The 22,840-nt window shown below is 38.8% G+C and overlaps 1 protein-coding gene across 4 annotated transcripts in view; it reads right to left on the reverse strand.

The window, feature by feature from the left end:
* SAMD12 (sterile alpha motif domain containing 12) overlaps positions 1 to 22,840 on the reverse strand; it is a 171,913-nt gene that overhangs the window by 112,948 nt on the left and 36,125 nt on the right. For 3 of the 4 annotated variants that reach the window (XR_016465297.1, XR_016465299.1, XM_090137927.1), the window contains exon 3: positions 14,819 to 14,948. Coding sequence is in view for 1 of the 4 variants with exons in the window: in XM_090137927.1 (XP_089994053.1) it covers positions 14,819 to 14,948 (130 nt within the window). In the remaining 3 variants the exon portion in view is untranslated. The remainder of the gene's footprint in view (positions 1 to 14,818; positions 14,949 to 22,840) is intronic. The other variant, XR_016465298.1, reaches the window with a different exon arrangement.

The raw sequence follows: 22,840 nt of genomic DNA on the forward strand, positions 1-22,840 counted from the left end.
ACAGTACGAGTTGTGAGGCACTGGGACAGGCTGCCCAGAGAGGTGGTGGATGTCCCACCCTCGGAGACACTCAAGGTCAGGCTGGACAGTGCTCTGAGCACCCTGACCTAGCTGTAGGTGTCCTTGTTCACTGCAGGGGAGTTGGACAAGATACCCTTAAAGATCCTTGCCAACTCAGATGATTCTATGGTTCTGTGATCTCAGTAGACTCACAGAAAATGTGCAACAAACTATTTAGAGAAGTCATTTTTGCATATATCCCATTTAGTACACTTACAAAATTTAAGTCAGAAGAAGTTTCTAAAAGAAGACAATGATTTTAAATCTCCGAATTAACTGTTCTATAGTACATCAATCTAGTCTAACACCCTATCTGGTCAAACAGAAAAGAAAAACATGGATTCAAGCCCTAGGAGAGCTGCTGGGAGAGCAAGAGTTACACATACGAATTACTGACTGATTTTACCACATTGTTTCCTAAGTACAGATACTTACCCCTAACATGATTTTTTCTGAAGTGACACATACAGTAGCATGCTGCACAACATGGCAAAACAAAGAAAAGTTGTCCTTATATTAGAAATTTTACCCTAGACTTAGTCTGATATACAGATTGAGTAAGTAGAAAAAAACACTGATAGACTGCAAATACAGCTGGGTAACTAGCAGATTATTTCATCTGGAGTTTTCCTAATAGGTTTCTCACACAACACAGGGTGCTTCGTTCAAGCCTCATTTGAGCTTCCCAGGGGCCTTTGTTTCTGAAAGCCTAAACTCTCACAAAACAGAAAAGCAAAACCACAGAAGTTGTAGAGTGCATCGGAGTCTAGAGACTGCAGGTGTTTCCACTAAAGGATGGCTGTGATCATGCAGCATCACGCAGCCTGGGTGCTGCATGTACACATGCCTACCAAGTATTTTTCCACCCATCTATTTCATTTTTTAAAAACTCAATTCTGTCAGTGTTTGCCCTTTTTTCTAGTAAGCAGCTCCGCTGCTGAATGACCCACAAAGACAGGATTCATTTTCTTATTACTGAATCACTCAGGCTTCCAATTTCAGCTTTTGAACGTATGCTGTTGTCCTGGTAAGTCCGTGTCCCCAGTTATCAACTCACCTATCAACCTTCCTTTCAGCAGCTTCATCTCCTGTAACATGACAACACAAGGCTCATCTTCTAGGCTTGGGAAAAGGCTGGGCCCCTCCTTCCATCTATTTCTTTGCTGTTCTTGGAATTAAAATGCTACAACTGGACACATTATCTTGGTAAAGCCCTAAGCGACCTGATCTGCGTACATTACAACAGTCCCTGCTATTCAATACTTCTATAACCAGAGATTACATAAGTCCCATTAGCTTTGCATTGGGTGTACATGTAACACAGCTATTTACAAAACCCCTAATTCATTTTCTTCTCTGACAGGCTGCTTTCCAAGGGGCAACAGGGTATCCCTGCAGGGTGAAGGGATTTCTCAGATACTGTACTATATTTGGCTACAATTATACACATTTTGCCAGGACCATTTAACTCAATTACTTACATCATACTTGTACCACCAACCTGCCCTGCTAATTGTTGGCTACTGCGCCTAACCATAATCTTAGGCTACCAGCACAAAGCCCAAGTGATGTTGCATGACCAGTGCATGGGACACCAGTAACACCCTGTTCATTAGCATCTCCACATGTACAGGCATCTGCTCACAAACCAGTCAGACTCCAGCACACAGTGTACAAATGAAAAGGCAAATATTTAATTAAGATGTCACATAATCCTACGCTGTTTTGCTTCGGGGGATAAGTATACTATATTCTACATGGGGACTGGTAACTACTCAGCTTGTAACCTTGCCAATGTGAAAGAAAAAAAGAAAGAAAAGAGAAGAGTATCAGGTTAGTTTGACAGGTTGGTCATCAAGATGACTGGTATTAACTATACAATGCCATTCTTTGTTGACAGAAACCTAAATTAACTGTTCCATTATTTTGGCAGAATTGGCAAGAGGCTAACAGGTCTGTAGTTCCTTGTGTTGAGTGTAACAAAAAGAACAAAATCCTAGAGCATCGTTTCTGAAAAGAAAGAAGCTTTCTCTGTGAGACTGACTTGGAGTGAGTCAGTATGATATGGGTTTGAATGTGGCTTAATGTGACATAAAAAGGGATTGTGCACATCTGTGAATGGCAAATTCAGAAGTAGATTAGCTCAGGATAAAGGTTACAGGTGACATTCATCACAGTCAAGCTGTCTTTTGTTTGTTTTTGATAAGCCAGTATATGACAAGCCTTATCTACATGCACATAACATTCATAAACCAATGGACACAGGCAGTTTAGCATCACAGTTTAGCTAGTGCTTGACAACGCATTGGATCACAGTACTTTATAGATGTGATATGCTCCTAACAGATTGTCACATTCCTGGCATATCTCCAGACACTGTTTATACTTAACAACAGCAACAAAAAATTAGAACACATAACGAACACTTCCTTATAAGCCATTCGGGATTGTTCTACATTTGGCACTGCTTTCTGAATAACCCTACTAATCCATCTTCAGGTTCTAAGCTGTTAGATTTAGGTCAAAAGCATGCACTACAAGATAGAATATATGTAGTCTATGCAAAATAAACACTAAAAATGCACATCATAGTTACAGTTGAGAAAAATCTCAGCTAAATAGATCATCTGTGCAGATATTCAAAACCCAACTGGACCAAGTCCTGGACAATCTGCTCTAGCTGACACTTCTTGAGTGGGGAGGGGAGAGTGGATGGTTTCAACAGGACACTGCCAACACAAATAACTCCAGGATTTGTTATTTTGATCTGTGAACAAATAAGTCATCTCACTTCTGCAATTCACTGCACTCAACAGAACCTGCAGAGACTGAGGTTTAAATACAGAAACCTGGTTTTGGTATCAAACAGTTCTGTGAAAGATCTTCCTCTAATCACAGAACAATAAGACACAGGTGTCCTGTCAGAACACTCGACAGTACAGGGATTACACTGACGGCCTATCGTGAATACATGGCACACTGACAAAAAATGCACATTTCCTCAACTGTATCATTGTTCTGCATTTCAGAAAACAGAAGAGATCCTCTACTTCCCCTCTGGGGAGCATTTCTTTTTTTTAGTCAGTGATTAAGAAGCATTTTTAATCTGTGGAAGCTGGAGGCTTATCTCACCAACTTGGTGCACAGGAATTGCTCTGTTTCAGGCAGTGCTGTTGAAGAACAGGGTGAGGTCTGTATAGCTCAGTGAGTTGCAGGCTCCTGAGGTTCTCAAAGCTTCTGTGGGATAGCTCACATCCTAACATCATTTTTGTGTGTTATCCTTTAACCCTGCTTCTGCTGTAAATACGTGTAGTCTTCAATGACTGAAATCCACAGCAGAATGCATTTCAGCCACTTTAGTTCAGTATGAGCAGAACATTTCTAATAAGCCATCAAATAGGAGATCCCAAGTTTTTTCTGAGGTTAACCACTTAATATTTATTGCTGTATAACCAAGTTGGCCTCCAATATTTACTTCTGGGTTAAATAAGGTTAAAGAATTCTTGGGGAGAGGAAAGACAGTATATGTTTATTTTAACATATATTTATGTTAAAATTTTAAAGATGCACTGTGGACACAACTGCTTAAGAAGGTCCATAGATTAATCTAGGTGTCCATGTTGCAGACCAAAATGGCTTAAGAACCTGCTTTTTTATGTGTGTGCCTAGGCTCACATTTGTATCTGTAGTATTCCTGTTATAAACAACAAAAATCAATACAAAGGCTCAAGTTGCTCACACTGGGTTCCTCTTCCTCAGAAGCAAGCAGTCCTACTGGCTGCACATAGAAGGACAGACAGCTGCTTTTGTTAAAGTGTTGGTCACTACCAGGATCTGAGGAATCTATCAGACAACCACTTTACAGGGCATGCAGATCCTGCTGGGCGAAGAGCTGAAAATCAGTTCCTGAATGCAGGAAGGGCTTGGGCAGGATCCAGTCTTTTTTCTGTTCCAAGAGCTCCTTCCACTGAATTCAAGAGGAAAATGCTGGGTCTTTACATCTCTGCTAAAAGAGCAAGGTGTTTGCGACTTCCTTTTGCTGTGTACTCTACAATAACAAGGATAAAGCCCCGTGTCAGATCACCGTACCAGACCCGGTCAGACTTTCTGACCTGTTCAATTAACTGTATCAAATTTTCAGTGAACAGCACTTCTTTTCACTGAAAGCTACTCCCTTGGTAAATCTTGACTCTCGAAGACCAGCTTTTTCAGCTCTTAAGCTGTTAGAAAAAAGGGAACTTTGGATTTTACTTTTATTAAAATACAGTGGTGGTAGGGAAGAGAGGAGTACTTTTTCTTCCTGCCTTTGTTCTCTGTAAAAGGCTCAGTTGGCTGGGCTGATATTTCCAAAAACTGAGTCATTTTCAAAGACTAGAAAAAATTAGCAGCTGTCAAGCAATGGTTTGCAGATTTATGGAAAACTGAAAGTAAGGCCTGGCTTGTCCTACACAGATCACTGTGCAGTCGTTACCAACACAAGATTACATAAAGGTGGATATTCTGTTGGGATAAACTCTACTGTAGCTAATTATAGCTGTTGCTGTAATTTTGCTTTAGAGTGGATAACATGTTCTCAATACAGTACCATAAAAAAGTTGCTGAAAATACAGCCTCCCAGAATCTCAAACTGGAGACTGGGTATCTGTTAGCTGGTATGTAAGCTCCCCCCTGAGGAACGAAGAATTATTGCACTACATGTCAATGAACTACTGCAGTCCTTCCCACAAGACGGCCAAAAAGTATTTCTACCACATTGCAGTGAGACAGTCAGAATCAGGTTTCTTCGGGCTGTTTTAAAACTTCTGTTCAAGTTTTGCACAAAGACAAACTTAACAAAGAGTTAAGAAAAAAAAACAATATTAATAATAAAACACTTTCCTGAAGTGCATTTCCACTTCTTTGTGAACATCAACCTGGATACACTTGGAAAGTACTAAAGACTACATATGGCCATTACCCTTCAGCCAGGTGATACTGGGGGAATTCTGGGCACAGAACGTCTACACAGAGCAGGTCCAGCTCTTGTCGGCAATTCCACAAGTATCCTGACAAGAAGTCCAGAAAGAAAAAAAAAAAAAAACAGAAGGCAGCTAAGAACATAGGAAACTCAATTAAGGGCAAAATTTAAGATAAGAATGCATCTGTTAGAGATATGGTACACAAGTGGATTCATTAGCTATGTATACACATTTAAAAAAAAAAAAAAAGCAGAGAAAGTGGAATCACAGAGTAATTGTCTGAAGGTTCCTGGCTGAGGGAGGGTCAGAGGGGATTAGATAATGCTTCAAGTCTGAAGTGAAAGAAGGAATACGCTAAGTTATAGATAGATCGGATGTGTGAGACTGAGCATTTGCTTGTTTGTGTCCCAGTAGAGAAGTCAAACCTGGAAGACACTACATCCAAGACTGTGGGATTTCAGGAGAGCTTCCTTCTGCGTTTCATCATTAGGCTAACCGTGTTATTAGACTGGGGAACACAGCCAAATAATTATAAGATTACATTAAAATTAAATCCCCATATCATGAATAGCACATGCTGGCAAGTAACAAGCTGAAATAAAGAATCAGCTTTAGCTGCTCACTGATATCACAAACACACACCCACTAAGCAGCAAATTAATTCACTTCTTCAAAGAGAAGAATTGTAAGGTCCTCTAACAACTCCTCAGCTTAATCACTTAAGTTTTCCCCATCTAAATTTTCCTTACCTACAACTGAGCCATAAAATTGACTTAATGTCTGCACAGCAACAAGATAAATACCCCTTCCCAGGCTATAGCCCAAGTAATCTGAAAGAAGATCATCCAATATCTCCCATTTTTGTCCTGATTCCAAAACAAAACAAGAATGAGAACTTTCAAAATGCTGCAAGAAAGCCTGACTTTATGGTAAATGAGAACCCAGAAGCGCCAACTAGCAATTTAACCTAGCTGAAAATATAAGTTCCCAACTCAACAGATAGAGCAGAAATCTTCAAAAAGCACTGAAGAATTACACTTACTGAGACCTTGGTCAGGGCAGAATACTTGGAATCAGTATAATTCACAAGAAGGCCTAAATATTACATGCTCAGTTCCAAACTGAGAACTCCATCCTTCATTTCAGTGAAAGACTATGAGCATTTATGCACCATACTGAAGCACTTCATTGGTATTAACCAAAGAGGGATACAAAAGAGGGAAATAAAGAAGTGTGCTAAGAGTTAACTGTGCTACTTTCTAAGGCTTCAAGCTGCTCCTTGGAGATCTCTAGGTAATAACAGTGCTTCTCCCTGCCTGGCTTCAGTATCATACAGCCTAGTGATCAAGGAACATGGTAAAGTAATAACCCAATCACTAACAACTGGCAATGGTTGCAAAAGCCTGTAGAAAGAGAACTTCTGAGAAATGAAATGAAAGGGTAGAGCTTTATTATTTGACAAACTGTTACAACTATTAATAAAGTAGTCAATACTCATCTGATGCACCTGAAGAAAAAAACACTTCTTATGGTTATTATTTTGGCCTTTTTCTTCCTTTTGTCTCCAAAACAAATGGCAGTGGAAAAAGGAAATTGGCGGAGTATAAAAGGGTTGTTTTTATAACTCCTTTCTCTAAGTTGACTAAATTTATCTGTTTGGAGGCATTCCTTGCCTCTCAGTTGATTCCTTCAATAATCTACTCATTTACCCTGGGTCTTCTAAATCATACTTAAGTTGGATGTCTGAGTCACCTAAGATAGATAGGGTAAGCACCCAAAGGCTAAATCAGTAACTTCTAAGCTTTTTAGCTCTGTCAATGGATCACAATCAGTGTTCAGCTCTTGCAGACACACTGTGCAGCCTTATCGGCAAGCCAGAAAATATCACCAAGCTTTACAATATGGTTCAAGAGTTCCTGAAATAGGTTTTGATACAACTTTCTGTATCTTACCTAATTCACATTTTTAGTTCCCCTCAGAGTATGAAACAGAAAGTGATTTTGAAACTAGCTGCCAAGGTAAGAAGTTCTGGAAGTAACTTTAAATGATAATAATGTGAATAGGTGTTTTCTTAGAGGGTACAGTGGATCCAGCTTACAAGGAATGGGTAACACAGATCTTTTAGGGAGAAGGGTAAAGGATGGTACAATCTCTAGCTAGCAGAAGTTGACTAAAGCAAATAGAACAAGGTTAAATTTAAAAATGAAAAAAAAAAAAAGTGTTAGAGGGAAGAAATAATCCAATTATTTTTGTATGTAATTATGAAGCATTAATTCTGACAGTGCTCGAGGACCAAGTACTGAGGACTAAGTGCATGTAAACACTACTTCAAATGAAGAGCAATTCTCTTTTCTCTCCTGTCACCTAAACACTCACACTTAAAAGGTACAGAATAACTTATCTAAGGCAAAGCTGTTAGAGAATTTCAAACCCAGAGCTCAAGGACCAAAACTATACTTTCAATTTTCAATTTAAAAAATGTTTTGGATTCTGTTATACATCAGGAAGGTGTAAAAGCTACAGCAACTGCAGCTACCATGGCTTTTACTGAATTCCTATATGGTGGCAGAGTACAGAAAAAGAAGCAGCTAGAGTGCAATTCTGTTTTGAGTATGTTGTAGAGGAGTCATTTTTTGAAACCACGAGAGATCCTCCCAGGTGGTTACAAATGGAGAGAGCATATCCAAGCAAAGCAACCAGATCCAGGGAACATCAAATAAGAGAGTGTACAACATTCAACAGAGCAGCTCACACATCTGATAATGGAGGAGGAAAATGGAAATCATTAATTCCAAGTTTAGTACTTAGAAAAGTAGTAACATTAATAAGCCATGGGCAAGAAAGGCCAAACATGCCTCAGTCCCCCTTTGGCAACTTCCCTTTCCTATTAAACACAACAAAGTAATACAACTTCCTCTACACGTGACTTTATATAACAAACAATGGAATTAGACACTCCCCATCACTTGTGTACAGAAGAGAAGATTGTTCCACGTCATCACTAAGTGACTCAGTTTGCGCACACACAAAAAGGGCCTGGATCCTCTACACACAAGCAGAAAGTTGGTTTATCAACAAAGGGCAGCCACTTTAAAAGCAGTCCAATTTCTGCCATAATACTCCAGAGATTATTTTTCACACAGAAAACTTCTCAGGAAAAAAATAATATTTTAATATTGGAGCACTATCTGAACAATTTCAAGAAGTTGAAACATAGGTGCAATATTATTTTGCCTTCTGGGAGTTCCTTATATATTTCACAAGCTATAATCTGACTGAAAAACCAGACCCACCGTTCAGATATGAAAGACAATACCTTTCACAAAAAAAAGTTCTTTTATCAATAACAGGTATTAAGAAAAAAAAAATATTTCCACTTTCCAATTTTTGGTCTACTCAACTTCTTTCAATTAAATACATACGAAGCTATACAAACACAAGATTACATTAAAATATTTCTGATACTATTTTCCATGCAAAAAAAAAAAAGAACATTTTGCCACATATTATGCAAACTGGAGCCTTATCCCAAAGTCGTCACTCTTTGATGTGTTCCACATGTTAAAAGTCTGAAAGCAGCCAAGTATGAAATAGGGAGAACTCTTTAGTCCCTCACATTTTCTAACTCGAGCATCACAGCTGCATGAAGAATGCTGAAAAGAAGACTGACCTTATCCAGAGAGCAGAATAAAAGCTTTTTTCAGCGTGAAACAGTAATTTTGCTTTTTAAACTGCAGATGAAAGCAGTCTGGACTGATCTGACAGCCCACCAACCAACAGTGCTGCTAAGACCTCCCAGAAAGTGCAAGGAAAAGTGGCAGAAGGGGTTGTGGACAAGGCTAGCTTACCCCCTGCACCACAGAGAAGGGAAGGGTTTCACAGAGGGGGTGGAGATGGAAGCTATTTCTACAAACCATAGAATCATAGAACGGCTTGGGTTGGAAAGGACCTCAAAGATCATCTAGTTCCAAACTCCATGGCCAGGGCTGCCAACCACTAAATTAGGCACTAGATAAGGTTGCCCAGTGTCCCACCCAAGCTGGCCTTGACCAACATCAGATGAAAACTGATAGGGAGGAGAAATCCATTGTGCCAAAGAGAACGGTCATACGCAAAACAAGGAAGCTAATTCATGTTTTATTGGCAATATCCTCCCTTTGAAAACAATGATGGTTGTTTTGGTTTTTGGTGTTTTTGTTTGTTTGTTTCTATCAAAATCAATTTCTTCTTCAGTAAATGAAGTAGATGCTTTCTGAGATGTAGGAGCGTGCTAAGGAACACTCAAATTGTCACAGGTTTGTAACCAAAGAAAATGGCAGTAAACAAAACTTGAATAATGTTTTAAAGGAGGTTAAAGTACTTCCTACAACACCTTGCCTTGAACCAGGACCTTCTTTACTTGGAATCAGTCCTATATCTGATCATAAAACCAGTCCTCAACCAATAATAATCTGGAAGGTTGGTTATGAGTCGTTTATAAGAGACAATAAAACAATGTGAAATAAAATAAGCTAAGAAAAGCTGCCAGTTTGCATCACCTTCTACACTGAAACTACAGTAGGATTTGAGGGAAGGTTCGGGAGGGCCAGGTGTCAGGCACCAGAGACAGGGAAGCACTGGGGTCACCTGAAGAAAACACTGTTTTGCTTCTTGATGAGGCCTCGTGAGGTGCACTGTGCAACTGGCACAAGAGATATTTTAAATCAGTGTGATACTTATCCATCACGAGAGGATAACAAAGTTAGAATCACTTCTCAAGGGAGGAAACAGCAAGTGAGAAGTTGCTTCAAATAAAAAGGACCGTTAACAGGAAGACTCAGCTGGCTCTTAAGCATCTTTTATTCATGTATCACAATGCAATTATTTAAAAACACCACTATCGTTATCTCTGTTGTGCAGACACTAAAATGTGAATGAGGAGGACGAACATGATCAGAACGATTTCACATGGTGAATAAAACCACCTGCTTGTCATCACCCTTCCCACCCCCTGAGCTGTGAAGCTGAGCTGGGAATGAGACCCAAGCCTCCTGCTCTCCATGTCAGGCCTCTCACCCATACATTACTGCGTGCCTTGCAGACCAAACTCACTGAGTTGTGTGAAGCAGAGTATAACTTAACTGTGTATCCTGGAAATGTATCTGGCAGCACTGTGATAATAAAAGAGAGACCCTTTCTCTATATAGATAGAGTAACTTCAGTTCCTAGGATTCTCTAATGCTACCTCTCCAATACCAGAATAACCTGAAATAGAGCCAAATTCCAGCACAGTATCCTAAATCACAAGATCATCCTCTCACCAACACGCTCATAACATATTTCAGCTGCTGTAACATACTCCTAACATTTTGCAAATATGTTAATCAAATGAAAAAAATTGTTTCAGCCTTTAAAAGCAATATTTTTATAGGAATTTCATAAAAATACAAGGGATATAGTTGATGTAGTTGTATAAGGCAAATAGTTGATGCAAGCATATTAAAAGGTTATAGAATTACCCAGATTATGAGGCTATTTGTAGATTTTCAGTAGCAGCTCATACCTCATTTTCTGAGGTGCCATTTGGTATTTAATGAATATTCATAAAATTCTGGTTCCTTTTAAAACTAAAAAGGTTTTTTCTTGAGTCCTGTTCCTTTCCTCCTTAAAAGTTTAATTTAAAAAGGCTTGAGTTCTTTCAAGTACCTCCTATCAAATTCCTTCACTTGGACCAAGGTACCTCTTGGGTATTACTTTGACAGAATGAGGTTTGTTTAATGATCATAGCATTAAAACCTCATGCTCTGAAGACATGCATAGCACACTGGGGAGCAGGGTGTAAAAACAAGAGGTGAAGCAGGGTTTCTTTCCTTCCTTACTTTCAACAAATCACACATCAATAAGTAGATCTTTAGACATCTTATTTATTACTTTGTCAATGAACCGTTTTCCCAAAAATGGTTATTCCTTACTCGTTTTAAGACAAATCTTCCTATTAATTCTGAGACATTGCAAAAATCATAATTTGTTTCAATGCTACAGGATAATACTGCCAAAGAACAATTCACCTCTCAAGAACTCCCTAGTCATTTAGAACCGTTGCTTGCTGGCAAATTCAAAGACATATGCAAACACCAAAAGCACAGTCCATTTCTCAGTTTTGTTCCACAGACTGTACTGGTATAAAGTAGGTATAGAGGGCTGTACAGTCAAAACAATTCTTTATACTCCCCACACTGGTGTAAAAGTCATCATCTATTGAAGACCCTTTTGTGACAAGCTCATACTATTACCACTGCGTTCCTGGTTGCACAAGCCACTGTCATTTTTGTTCCTTCCTTTTTATTGTCTTATTTTTCAATATTCATTCCAGGAACCCTTAGATCTTGCTCAGAGTTGGTCTTTTACATTGTTTTGGTTCTGGTTTTGGGTCAAATACAACACAAATAACCTCTGACCCATTTGCTTAATAAGTCATCCAGATGCTCCGCTCACTGATCACAAGGATTTTGTGTTTACAAAACATATCCCAAATTCTTACTGGGCCTTTCTGTATTTTATCTTCTCCATCTGGCTGCAAAATGCATTTAATTGGTTCTGAGGTGCTTGTAATTACTTAGCAACTGGAGAATTCAGGTTGCAAGGCACCTCGGGAGATTTCCAGTCCAGCCTCCTGCTCTAAACAGGTCAGTTACGAGATCAGATCACATTGCTGAAGGCGTTTTCCAGCTGGGGCTTGAAATCCTCCCAGGACAGAGACAGCACAACCTTGTAAACAACTTGTTCCAATATCAACTGTGCTCATGAGGCAAAGTTTCTTAATACATTCAGCTTTAACCTCTCACTTCAACTTAAGTCTACTGTCGTCACATACAAGTCATCATGAAGAATTTGGCCTCATCTTTCTGATAACATTTCTATACACTTGGGGTTCCTGTTAGTCCTCCATCTTATCCCTAGCAAGTCACCTTTTCTCCAGGGTGAACAAGCCCAGCTCACTCAAGCCCCTGCTCACACTGCAAGTGATCCGCTCTGAGCAGCTAGGTGGTACCCACCTGAACTTGTTCCAGTTTGTCAATGTCTTAACAGCATTCTAGGTCCAAGAACTGGAATCTAAGAACCACAACCACTGCCCTTTATCTGCTGGCTACGTACTTATTAATACTGTCCAGGATTCTGATGGCTTTTTTCAATCTTCCAAGGCCCACTAATGGCTTATTTCACCTTCCTGTCTACTAGGCTAGTCCTCTTCAACAAAACTTCCCCAGCCAGTAAGTCCCATCCTACATGAGGTACAAGGGGCCTCACCCCCCCTAGAAAGCATCAGCCACTGCCCTTAAATTGTTGCAAATCTAATGAAAGAACACTGAACCAAGCCATAATTGAGACACTGTTAATATAAATTTACTTCTTTCTTGCTAGGTATAACAACAGATCATTTTTTCTTATACATCTGCAGCTCCTTTTTGTCAGGAGTAGCATAAATTTATAAATTTTCTACAAAGGATATTTTGTTTTGCATTTTTGCCCCAACCCAATAAACTGTAATTAGCAACTAACATTCCAAGTACTCAGAATACTGCGCTTTTCAACACCATTGGTTAAGGTGACAATCTATAGATAAGTTTCTCCAAGGTTTTTATTCCTGGCTTACGACCAGGCCTTAGCTTTTATCTTCAAATAAATCATAAATATCCTTCTTTTGTCATTTTCTTCAAGTCCTTTTTACTGTATTCTTCCATATCAAAGGAGCCTGTAAAGTCAATTTAATTCCTGAGAAATTTTCAACAATCACATCACTTTTGTGTAAGTGTGTCTAGAAACAGTTAAACTATCTTAGCTTAATCTTCATAGTAGTTTTCATGTTCCTTTCATGTTTTACTTTTTTTGAGCCCAAAACCTACTGTTCTGCCCCTTTGGTAGATTTCAAGTAATTTGAGTCATAGGATAAACAGCGCTGGAAGTATACTCCTGTGTTTTCATTTCACTCATTGTCACAATAATTTGTAAAATTTGTACAAACATTATTCTACTCCTTTTGTTATCGTGAACATTTTCAGTGGGAAGCGACCCACAAGGACCATGAAATCCTACTTTTATTTTTATTTATTTATTTATTTTTACTGTAGACTTATTTTCTAACACTCATGCTAATATCCTCCGTATACCTCTCTGAAGATCAATTTTGATTTTCTCTTTTCATTGAGGTCTATAAAGTTTGAATTTTCACCTATCTACAATGCTATCCATGTACATTTAGTTGAAAAGAAAAACATTTTCTTCAACTTCATCTCGTAAATGTTTAATTCTAAAGAGACAACGTAATAGTAAAACAATACTAGAGAAAAGAAAAAATAGCTTCATTTCAAAATTTTCTGATAGCTCTCTGGAGGAAACCAGCTCTATACACTTGGACGACGATCCAGACAGTTTTTAAGGACTACATCCAAGATACTGAGAAACAGATGAAGATTTAGAGGAAATAGGTGCAGTGATTATGTACAAAAACTAAACATTTACTAACTTGACACAAACCATCTCTTCCATATTAGTGCACATGTTTATTCAGGGCCTCATAGTGATTAAAGATTAGTAGTTCAATTTACCTTGTTTGCAATTACTCACATATTATCAAAAAGGAAAGAATAACAAAAGGAATCAATGGAAAATTTGAAACACCACAAGTACACGTATACAAACAGGCAATGAACATACAAAAGTTAACAATATATTATTCTTACACTGAGGTTTCATGTGGAACTGAAATCACTGAGTGATACTAAATGGTTTAATGTCAATTCCATGTTTTGCATACCACCACTTCAGAGAACAAAATAATGTTCCACATGAAATTTTTTACAGACTAAATAATTCCTGTGATATGAGTAAAAATGCTATTTAACTCCCAAATTACAGGTGTATTTGTATTAGTCCAGCTACTCAGCTGAACCGATGTCAGTTCAAAGTGGCCAGTTAATATACTACTACTGGAAACTGTAAACTTAAAAAGCCAGTGAGATCAACAAAATCAATATCAACTTATAAAGCAAATAGGAAAAAAAAATACGAGGATGCTTTTTAATATATGGTTCACTGACAAGACAGCAAGTGATGAGGGTTTAGATGTCCTGTGGGTGTTTGAGGGAAAAACTGTGACAGAATGAATACTTTTTAGACTAGTCAAGGAAAATTCATGAAGAGAGAAGCTCCTTATCAAATAAAGGAAGACATGCAAGACAGCAAATGGCAATGTACATTCTGGCTACTTATGGAACAGAAATCAGTTTCACTGGCAGAAATAATATTTCTTTTATTAATTTTAAGGACCATAAAACACTAGAATAAAGAGATAAAAAATATTCTTCATTGTCAGTTTTCTAGAACAAAGTTAGACAAATGTGTGTAAGAAAAAAAACTTGCTGTGTTAATCCTGATTCAGCCCTAGGGAGAGAATCAGTTGATCTCATTTCCCAGCCCAAAGAATACAAATGTAACCTAAAAAAAATATTTCTCAATGAAAAAAACTAATTTTCATTTTTTCTCATGAGTTGGGGTTTTGATTGTAATGAACAGGGTGTGGCTCTTACCCTCATAAAGAATGACTTCTTATTATATTAATCTTGAATAATCTGAAACTTCTATTTTCAAGGGAGAGGAGAATCACTTACCAAACAGTGGATAGTCCCCCTGCTCTAGACCTTGCAACTCTGGAGTCATACGATCAACAAAAAACCCTCAATGTAAAGCCACAGTCTATTACCAACAAAGTAGAACATTTTGTGACATCTTAAGTAAAATATTTCCGATAGTGCATACTTTACCAGTTATGTCATGCTGTTTGAATGACTCACTGTAGATTTGATACTGATTAGGGCAATGTTTCTTCAGCCATTTGCAGACATCCTGCTGGGTCCATAATGCCACAGGTTTGGTCAGCTTCACAGTCCCAGACTAGAAATGCAAAAGGAAAAAGAGAAATAACACATTTGCTAGCTATCTTCAGAAATTTTATGCTGGTATCCATGTACAATATTAAAATAATAAATGCTAGATGAGAGCTGCTGATACTGGCAGTCACCAGCACATCCACAAGACTCAGCTATTTAACTGTATCACTGAAGAGATTACACACAGTGGAAGGTTTTTTTAATAGTAGCAGGCAGTGCATCAATACTCCTTGCATCACAAAAATGTATTGTACTATGTTTTCCTTGAGAAACAGTTAAACTCTTTCTGGAAAGATTTTGACCATAAAGGACGAACTTCTTCCACATGCTTTGCAAAGATCACCAGAAAGGCAATGTTTCAAAAGGCTAATACTGGTTTTTGAAATGTGAAAACTCTAATTTCAGTACTTCCTTTTCCCATTATTTTCATTGCAACAATTTCATAATTTTGTCCATATTCCTTATATTCACAGAGATTTAATTTTTGCTGAGAGTCACTTCAAGGATTGGCCAAGATGTTAATAGTCCTGGCCTCTCCCACCTCCAGTGGAACTCCATTTGTTTCTCTATAGCTCTCACCTCAATTACAACCTGGCAGGGTACCATTTTTTTGTTGTTGTTATGGTCTTGTACTTTAAGTTAGCTTGGAACTACTGAGTGCTATTATTGGCACCAAATGTATTTGTTAATCTACAAATGCTTCTGAGATGGACATACTGAAGAGACATTTTACTCAAAATAATACCATATTTGGCATAAGAAGGATACAGGCTTCACACTTTTTTTTTTTTAAGGAAATAGAGCAAGTTTACCAATAGTCTCGTAACAACTTGAGTTTGTTTTTGCTCTTCACCAGGCCCATGCAATTTGCATTGTCACAGAAGGTAAAGATTACATAGAGCACAGTAGTAACAGAACTGAAGAGTCCTAACAGAAAGAAGTCAGCTTGAAATTAAGGCCCTGGCTTAGGGAACAAACTCTTCTTTTATTAACTGTTTCACTGATAATAGATGTAGTCCTGCAAAAAGCTGCAAGCCTGGACAATCCGGCACCACTGAACAACTGATCCCTGCAGCGGGCCAAGTTCAGGCACTTGCTTCCCACAGCAGAACCACCTTGGAGCCCACATCAGACCTCTCTCACCTGCTCACACAGTACTGGCAGCAGGACAGCTGACCAGTCAGGAAGGAAGGACTTCTATGTATTAGGAAAAGTAAAGAGGGCTGCAAAGATGGTGAAGGGTCTGGAGGGGAAGACGTATAAGCATCAGCTGAAGACCCTGAGTTTGTTCAGCACAGAGCAGAGGAGCTGAGGGGAGGCCTGATGGCGGCTGCAGCTCCTCACAGGGAGCGGAGGGCAGCGCTGAGCTCTGCTCTGTGTGACAGCGACAGGGCCTGAGGGAACGGCATGGAGCTGCGTCAGGGGAGGGGTGGGTGGGGGTCAGGGACAGGGTCTGCACCAGAGGGCGGTGGGCATGGAACGGGATGCACAGGGCAGTGGGCACGGCCCCGAGCTGCCGGAGCTGAAGGGGTGTTTGGACAACGCTCTCAGACAGATACATGCTCTGATTTTCGAGTCGTCCTACATGGAGCCTAGAGCTGGCTTTGGGGATCCTTATGTGCCCCTTCCAGCCCAGGATATTCTAAGACTGCGAGTGCAGTACTACAAATGAGTTAAAAACGTTACAGAAAAACTGCTCTACTTTTTAACTGTTTCTGTGCTCCCCCAGTCGTAATGCTCTTCCTACTTTGCATACAGCTGTCCCCACCTCACCCAGTTCCAGCAATCCAAAAGCAAAGGGCATCCAGACAGCTTGAACTCTCTCACCCATGCAAACATGATAGGCTAATCAGATCAACACATGTCACAAACAACCAGCAATACTTTTAGCTGAGAAATCTCATCTCACAGCAGTGGCCATTGAAATCAGCCAGCCACCAACTTATATGAAAAAAAAAAAAAAAAAAAAAAACCATACAAAAACACTGAGTTGTAAAAGAACAGAACTACAAGAGTTCAGAGCTTCTTATCAATGGAGGCAAAACAAAACTAAATAGCTAATACATTTAAAGAGTTGTTTTTCAACAGTCTGTCCAGGAGACTTAAAAATCTTATTCAAACGTGCATTATTTCCCACAAAGAATATCTAACATTAGACTTTGCTGATATAAGTTGGTGGGAATACCAGTGTACCCACTTACCTCATGATTTTGTCAAATTACTGAGTCTACAGAATAAAATCATTTCCAAAGTCCTTTTATTTCCTTGCTAAACATGCAGGATACTTATCCCTCCAGTTCCTGGGGTCTTGTAGAAAGTTCCAGAGAAGTTTTTCCCCATCAATTTGAGGTGAAAGAGAATGTCACCTCAACCAAACTGCATTATGACTTAGGGTAGATTCCCTACGTGATGGCAGCCCAGGGTTATAAAGCATTGATGCAGATGTACTTTGCCAGGCATCCCTTTTCAAAGTTGCTTTGAAATCTTCATACTAGAAGCCTGATGGACAACAGCAATTCTCAGCTAGTGCTTTGCATGTCCTATGAAGTCCATCAATGACATCATCCAAAGATCCCAGTTGAGGTGCAGGGAATACGAAGCTGAAGCTAAGATTGTGACATCAAACATCCCTCTGAATCTTCATGTCCAGTTTTTCCCTCTCTTTCATTGCCTGACTTGAAGTTCATACAGATAAACAGCAGAAACATTATGGTCGAATATATAATACAATGCACATCCCTTAGCTTAGCCTTTTTTTTTTTTTGCTATAGACCAAAGTACACTCATCAGTAACATGAATCCCATTTCAAACAAGAATAGACACCATCCGCATTTAAAAGATATCACATTAAAGCATAAAACCACTGCAAATAATTGATTTTCACCTTGTGCTGTCACCCTACAGAAGGCAGAAGTCTGACTGACAAACTTGCGTCCAAAAAAAAAAAATAATTCCAGATGTGTTTACAATGCATGGTAAACAGAATAGCACTTGCTTTACCACTAATCCTTCTGGGATCATCATTAGCCTTGTGCACATACAGCAACCTGCTACAAACACTCACAGATCTTGAGAATGGACAACCTCATTATAAAGAGCAAGTGCCCTGCAACTGCTCCTTGTGCAGCTACGAAGATGAAAGGCTCCTCTTTGAACTTCCCCAGCCTACTTGTTACTGCGGTTTGAGTCCAAAAGGATGCTGAATTTCAATGAAGGGCCCAATATTATGGTACCTGTCAGCTGACTTTTATTATGCACGTATATATATCAATGAATTTCCTTCACAAATACATCAAAGCAAAATACAAGTAAAAATAGCCATACAATACAAGCAGTCTCTCCGATTCCATAAAAATTCCCCAACAAGATCAAGACACGCGTATTTTTATATGAGCTGCTGCTTAAAGATAATTCTCAAGCACCCGAATTTTTGAAGAGGAAAATCTGTCAGTCCCGAAAAATTAATTTGTTAATGTTTTCTCTTATACATCATAAAAACACTGAAATTACAAATATTTGCATGCAAACGTACATAGCTGGCTATAGACTTAAGTTATTTATTCCTAGCTGAAAGCACACAAGAAGTGATAGTTTGATTTGAGTATGAGGATGCTGTTTTCAGTTCAGCAGCTATTCTCCTCCTAGGAGGTTTAAATACCATCATGTTAAATATCTGGCAAAACAAGTTCATCAGCAGTTACACTACAAATTTAACACTCCCCTCTATGCCTATAGAAATGAAAGACAGTTCCAAATGGCATAGCTATGCCATGCATTGTACAGATTGCTGCCCAACAAACATATATACTAATTCTTCACTGTCCAGCATTCAGAATTACAATAACTGAAACAACTGGCTTATCTTATAACCACTCCAAAAAGGACATTCTTATATTAGCACAATCAAGTTTTAATTTTATAATTAGTGCAGACTTGCTTAGTTAGAGGAATGTAGGTATTTTAGAGCAATAGCTATGTTGTAGCTGCTATCATTTTTGGAACATCATACCCTAAATATTTTCCAACCAGATGCTCTAGATATAAGGTTATTAAAAAACACATTCCTCCCACAGAACTCATTTGTTAGTTTCTTTCCTGTTCTAAAGCTAGATCTTACACTAAAAAATTCCCCGTACACCAAGGAAAATGACCCTATCATAAACATACCTACAAAATGGGTCCCCTGCCACTAACTAGATGCAAGCTACCTAGACAGCTAGAAAACACATTATGTTTTTATTTTATTTCTATTTATCAGCTCAGTCAAATAGTAAGTCCAAAAATTCTCAGTCTGGCCTTCCCTTTCATTTTCCTAACAAATTATCCTAAAATTGCCCTTTGCTCTTTTGCTGGCAGTATTTTAATAGTCATAATCCTGCGGAACACTGCGCCAAAACCTGGGCCAAGAGGAAGAGCACCACAGTTCTCAGTATTCTTGTATATTTCAAGGAAAAGCTTCAAGATTTTGTGTCAAACTCTAATTACCTAAACAAGATTTTTTGCTCTGTGCATCTCAAGTTATAAAAATGCCTCTCCCAAGAGAAATGAAATGAATCAGCATATTAAATACATGACAATTTTATGTTGTGTGCTCCACAATGCAGAGAATACAGTACCTAGCTCAAGAATAAATAGATAAATCAAGGTTGTAGCTAGTGCATTGTTAGAGGGTGTATTTCAGCATTCAAAACAGCATCAGCAGCCAACCCCTGCTCCTGCAGAGCAATGACATACAAGTTACCTCTTCAGCCTTACAGGTGCAGTTTACCAAAGCTGACAAGTATCCAAGATCAATTTATTCACCAGAATTTGTATTTATTTATGGTAGTTTACTCTGGAACAGAAAGAAAGGCTGTTTTGGGGTTTTTTTTTTGTTTTTTGTTTTATGTGACAGAGACTTCAATCCCATTCTTAAAAAGACTTTATATACAATGTGCCAAGTTGTTTTAAAGAGCTTCTCAAACCAATATTATTTTTGGTTATGCATTTACGAGCCTACTTGGATTACAAAATCCAGGCATCTGGCATCAGGGTCTTCACTCAAACAAGGCTGCAGGTCTGCTGGAAGAACGCTGCCCCATACCATTTGTAATGCCCAATTTAAAAACATGCTGCTCCTGACATCTGGGCTGAGTCGATACATGTTTACACACATTTATCTGAAGTCAAACCTCACAACTTATGCCTAAAAAAAAAAAAAAAAAAAGTCAATTCCATAAAACAGACCAGTAAAAGAGGCACCAGTCCAAGCATTAAGGCAGATTCTGCTCCAACATCCATCACAAGTCATCCTCTGATCTGTAGTTACAGTTTAAATCAAAGAAGTCAAAGCAGCAGCAATCTTTTTAGAGCTGGGGACAGAGAGAGCGAGATGGGTGGCCAGCACCTCCCAGAATGACAGTCAGATGGGCAACAAACATCAAAATGCATCAGAAAAAACACTGATGGGTGGGAGCAGGGAGAAGGGGAAGAAAGAAAAGGGATCGCATCACTCAGAAAGCTGAGAGGGGAATATTTGTTAAATCAAAACAAATATCTTCTGCAAGCAAACTATGAAATATTTTAAAATTGGAAAAATGAATTTTTATCTGTGTTTGATAAAAATATATATACAGCAGTGAATTTAAGCTTCACAGCTCCAAAAAGCTATATAAGTTACTGTCAAATCTTTCAGGCTGTTAAGGCAGTAATGCTAACAGCATCACCTTCATAGTTTCTGACACAAAGAAGCAGGAGCAGCAATGCCAAAGAAGACTTCCAAAATAATGATTTTTTTTTTTTTTTGAACATGCTTGTCATATTTCTAAATCTAAAAAAATAAGAATCTTTTTGATAGATTCCAAATTACTTTGCTAATATTAAACTGCTTATGTAAAATTCAGAACCAATGGCTAACATAAAAACTGTTTTCAGTTTTGGAAAGAACAGATGAAATGATAAAGGGCTATAAATGTAGTTTTATACATTATCTTAAAATACTGATGAATTTGGGAAGAAAACATTTCAATTCAGAAATACATTTTCTCAGGTAGTCATACTTACAGACTTTTCTAGCAAAAACCAAAGACGATAAAAATAATGAGCAGACACCCATAACGCATTGAAGCCTCTGCTGTGCTGTGTTCCTGCCTGTTATTGAGAATTTTAATGCTAAGAAAAGAAGAAAAGGTCATGCCAAGCAAACAAAGCATGTTTTTTTACTTAAAATTAACAAATAGAAAATACTGTTATGCATCTTTTTTATATACTGATTTAAAAAATGAATATTTAAAACTAATTGGATCAGAAATTCAAAGAGTTGCAATGTAACTGATTACTTGGGTCACTGTCAAAGCAATCAATGTCAATATGGTAAACAATTGCAATGATTTTTTTTTTTTTTAAATATTTCTAGCCTAACAGACACTTTAAAAGTTTACTTTGTACCAACTTCCATTTTAACCTAGGATTAAACTGTTGTTAGCATCACCCAGGAAGGATTAAAGTACACAGAGCACAACAGCTGTGCAAGTCACACACCTATGACTGATCAGCGTGCAATGGCCACTTGGAATGAGAAGTGGAATGACATGGTAGTCCCCTATTTGTTTGAGATGCAGTCAGCTGGTGCCTGCTATCTGAATATCAAGTTAGTCTCTCACAATTGCAGTCCTGTGCCAAATGTATTTATTCACATAGCAAGACCGAAAATACAGCTGGCTGACCTAATCTCTGACCACCTGAGCATGGCAAAGGGAGTCAGACAATGACGACAAGAGCACAGAGGCTGCATGCATCCCAAGAAACTCATATCTGTTAAGGCTGCCTGATGCTCAAAAGCTTATCCCTGGTAGCAACACCCAGACCACATCTCACCCTATCACTCACACACACATTGTCCTTCATGCAGCCCTCCCCCAGAATGGTCCAGATACACTATGCTGCCTGACATCAGGGTACATGTTTGGGATCCCACAGAACACAAGGCTGGTTACAAGTGTATGCAAGAATGGGTTACTTCCCACCATTGGTGTTCAGACAGATCAGAGCAGAGCCATAATGCTATCTGATTTGTAGAATCATGAAGGTTGGAAAAGACCTCCGAGATCAAGTCTAACCATCAGCCTATCACACTGTGCCCACTAAACCATGACCCTCCGTGTCACATTTACACATTTCTTGAAAACCTCCAAGGATGGTGCTTCCACCACTTCCCTGGACACCCTGATTCCCCTGAATTCACAGTCAGAATATATAGGGCTGTTTTATGTGTGGTTTTCTTTGTTTTAAGGAGAAGCAACTCCACAGCCAGTTGACCATGCCTGCAGCAGCCTCATGAACCCCAGACAGGTACCTGAGGTTCCAAATCCACATCCCTGTTTAACTCAGTCAGAGACACCTGAAATTCAGACAGATGTAAACTGGACTTGCAGAGATGTCACTGCCCCTGAAGAGACAGGGACAGTCCTCTGCCTCTGTGGAAACAGAGTGAAAGATGAAAATAACACCAGAAGTGAGTCAGCTGCAGGCTCAAGCACAAGGTGAAAGGGTGCTGGCTCATAAGCTCTCTCTGTGAACAAACAGCTAGGGGAAAGACTGAAAACAGCTGGGAAAGCTATGAAAGATGCAGGAGAAGGGAATAAGTTCCTATAGAGAATATTTGCTATTCTTATCCTCTTGCTTCTTGAAGGAAAAGGAGAGGTAAGAAGAAAGGCACTCTTGTGCCATCTTGGCACAAGGGGAAACATCTCCCTTCGGGTCCCAGGTCAGTGCACCACCATCACCTGATCACAGAGAAAAGTTTTATCAAGCTTTCAAGCAATGCCCTGATCAATTCAATCCATTACCATCTGTATGCATGCCACATGCTTCTGTGCAATACAAAGAGAAAAAGGAAACAAATTAGGAAAAATAAT

This window comes from Phasianus colchicus, chromosome 3, assembly GCF_987193195.1.
Source record: "Phasianus colchicus chromosome 3, bPhaCol1.hap1.1, whole genome shotgun sequence".
Lineage (NCBI taxonomy): Eukaryota > Metazoa > Chordata > Aves > Galliformes > Phasianidae > Phasianus > Phasianus colchicus.